At 55.5% G+C, this 3,044-nt stretch overlaps 1 protein-coding gene across 1 annotated transcript; it reads left to right on the top strand.

Moving 5' to 3' along the window:
• The first annotated feature begins 58 nt into the window (after window positions 1-58).
• LOC123255222 (transcription factor 7-like 1-D) lies at window positions 59-2,595 on the top strand. The gene is made up of 3 exons (XM_044684058.1): window positions 59-789; window positions 1,854-1,956; window positions 2,253-2,595. Exons 1-3 carry the CDS (start codon window positions 693-695, stop codon window positions 2,338-2,340), a joined length of 288 nt encoding a protein of 95 aa, XP_044539993.1. The 5' UTR covers window positions 59-692; the 3' UTR covers window positions 2,341-2,595.
• The last annotated feature ends 449 nt before the right edge of the window (window positions 2,596-3,044 follow it).

Here is a 3,044-nt window from a genome sequence, read left to right as displayed (position 1 = left end):
GAGAGAGAGAGAGAGAGAGAGAAAGAGAGAGAGAGAGAGAGAGAGAGAGAGAGAGAGAGAAGTTTCTGGACAATGGGTATGGTCAGGCTCCTGGTAATGATGATGAAGGTGTTCATTCAGAACTTTCTAAGGCAGAATTGGAACAAAAGACATTAAGTGAGGGGGACAAACCAGTTAATTTATTCCCACTACACGATTTGCCTGTAGTACGCGATGATGGAATATTCTGTGTTAAGCAGCATACAAGGTTTAGAACAGAGGATGTGGGTAGTTTGAAGAGGAAAATTTCAAATTTTCGTGATGATCCTGGCAGTCATAAAGATCTTTTGGGCCTTTATTAAAGCTCATGACCCTGATTTTGAGGATTGTTGGTTTGTCATGGACATTCTGAGAACATTTGCTGGTGGGCTCCTTGTATGGTGGAGGGGCCGGGGTGGAAGGGCCGTTGCCTTCCCTGTTAGGATGAATGAACGTGAGCTCCTGGTGCTTCGCCCAACGTCTGGCATAGAGTAAGTGCTCAATAAATGCTTGCTCCCAGGGCGAGTGAATGCATGAATGAATATTTCTGAAACCAGGATGAGTAACCTCCTTCCTCTTCCCTACCAGCCTTGCCGAGGATTCACTCGTTTGTGTGTCTCTTTTCTCTCGTCTCTTAGTCCAACAAAGTTCCCGTGGTCCAGCACCCTCACCACATGCACCCGCTGACTCCCCTCATCACCTACAGCAACGACCACTTCTCCCCCGGCTCCCCACCCGCACACCTCTCCCCGGAGATCGATCCAAAGACAGGTGAGTGAGTGAGCGAGTGACGATTCTGCCGGGCTTCCGTAAGCTCTGCGAGGCGCCTGGCTGCCTTTAAAGAGCTCTCTCGGCATCTGCGATGAGGGTCATCACGGTCCGATCGTCCCCCAGGACCAGGGTCCTCGCTTAGGCCGCTGGGCGCCTCAGAGGCCATTTTACAGACGGGGACACGGAGGACCGCCACAATTTCGTGACTCGCCCAAGGTCACCCAAGCAGAAAGTGCAGGGTCTGAACCTAAGCCTGGCCCGGCTCCCCGTTCTTTCAAATGACCCTAAGGAGACAGTCTAGCGCTGCTCTGGATCCAGGTCTCCTTTTCTCCTGCCACAACTAGAGGGAGCCCAACTAAGAGCAGGAGCTGGGAGAGTTAGCAGGAACCCCTCAAAGGCAGGGACTGCTTCGTCTCTGTCTTTGTATATCCACCCCCTGACATAGTAAATGATTAGCAAATGTTTGCTGAAAGGGCATCTAGGTGGCTCGGTAGATGGAGATGGGAGGATCTGGGTTCAAATCTGGATCAGACACTTCCTAGCTGGGTGACCCTGGGCAAGTCACTTAACCCTCATCGCCTAGCCTTTATTGCTGTTTTGCCTTGGAACCAGCTCTTCGTTTCAATTCTAAGACAGAAGGTGGTTTGAAAGATAGAATAAAAAATAAATGTTTGTTGATGAGGGGCGGCACCAGGCCGTGCCCTTTCTCAGATCTCAGCCTTAACTCCACGGCAGCTTTAGGGAGTAATCTCGTAGGTGAGAATGTGGCAGGGGGTGAGGCCTCTGCGCTTGAACGTGGCTCAGATAGTGTCTCTTCGAGGCCCAAGTTCAGATCCCACCTCAGACACTTTCAGGCTGCTCCACCCCGGGCGAGTCGTGGGATTTGTGTGAGATTCTGCGTAAAGCACTTGCAAACCTACGAGCTGATTCTGAGCACAGAGATGCGAGCTGCGGCGATTGTTTATGCTGGTGCCAATGGAGGGGGGCAGCGAGGCGCTGGTGGGGTGTGCGGGGGGCTGAGGCAGGGAGCCGCCACCCGGTAACGGCTCTTCCTTCTGACGCAGGAATCCCCCGGCCGCCGCACCCCGCTGAGCTGTCGCCGTACTACCCGCTGTCTCCTGGAGCTGTTGGCCAGATCCCCCATCCGCTGGGCTGGCTCGTCCCGCAGTAAGGAGGACTCCAGCCTTCCCCTCCTCTCCTCCCCTCGCCTCTGGCCGGCACGGTCAGCCTGGGCCGGGCTTCTCTTTGTTTTCCCGTCCGCCCCAGGAGCGGAGGACCGTCCCCCTTCCCGGCCATCCGCCTCTCAGAGCGGGGAGCCTCCTCCCCTCGTCCATCTTTGGGGTCTCGCCTCTCCCCGCCTGCCAGACTAGCCTCCTTCTCCCTCCCTCCCTCCCTCCCTCCCTTCTCCTGTCAGCCTCCACTTCTCAAGGCACTGACCGCATTTCCCTGCTTTGAACGTTTAGGCAAGGACAGCCGATGTACTCCATCCCTCCCGGCGGCTTCCGGCACCCGTACCCAGCTCTCGCCATGAATGCCTCCATGTCCAGGTAAGTCCTCTGGCTGGGCTGGCCCCCAGGCGGAGGTCGTCCTCCTCTCGCTGAGTCAAGACGGCCTGTTCTTGTCCCTCTAAATGACGCCGGACTCTCTTCTCCCTCCCGCCCCTCTGCCGAGGCCGCCAGGGACAGCGGCAACGGGGGCACGTCCTGGGCTTTGGCTGGCACAGAGAAGGCCCTGAACCAACACAAGCTGATGCCTTCTCAGCTTACAGGCATTGAATGTTGCCTAGAATAACCGAAAAGAAAAGAAAATGACTTGACCGATATTCCATGAGTATGTGGAGGAAGAGGGGCAGCACTAGGATTTGAACCCACATCCTCTGCCTCCAGTCTAGAATTCTTGCCTTTGCTTCAGGAGTCTTTCTCTGTGCCAATGCTTCTCTCCATGGGAAAGGGAATATGGCTGGAGCCCACGTCGTTACCCCAGGAATCTTCCCCCTCTGCCTCCTCTTCCTGTGATTAGTGCCCCCCACCCTTATACTTCTTACCCCCAGTCCCTAAACGTTGCTTCCGCTGACCTTCCTCCCCAGATTGCTCACTCTTGGCCCTCCTTCCTCCTTTTCCTTCTCCCCCCCAATGGCCTCCATCTTCCCTTTTCACTTGGACGACCCCCTCTGTCTGCTGCCAGCCTGTTTGACTGTTGTCTCCTTCATTGTGTTCCTACCCTCCCCCCGTCCCGTGACCCTCAACCCCTTCTTC

The sequence above is a fragment of the Gracilinanus agilis genome, unplaced genomic scaffold, assembly GCF_016433145.1.
Source record: "Gracilinanus agilis isolate LMUSP501 unplaced genomic scaffold, AgileGrace unplaced_scaffold41349, whole genome shotgun sequence".
In the NCBI taxonomy this organism is placed as follows: Eukaryota; Metazoa; Chordata; class Mammalia; order Didelphimorphia; family Didelphidae; genus Gracilinanus; species Gracilinanus agilis.
This window is presented reverse-complemented; position numbering and strand designations above follow the sequence as displayed.

What these genes read in the sequence shown, in the direction of transcription:
- LOC123255222 (XM_044684058.1), top strand. Translation starts at nt 693, where the DNA reads ATGCACCCGCTGACTCCCCTCATCACCTACAGCAACGACCACTTCTCC. An exon ending in GGAGATCGATCCAAAGACAG is followed by an intron (nt 790 to 1,853) that starts GTGAGTGAGTGA and finishes CTTCTGACGCAG; the next exon opens with GAATCCCCCGGCCGCCGCAC. An exon ending in CTGGGCTGGCTCGTCCCGCA is followed by an intron (nt 1,957 to 2,252) that starts GTAAGGAGGACT and finishes TTGAACGTTTAG; the next exon opens with GCAAGGACAGCCGATGTACT.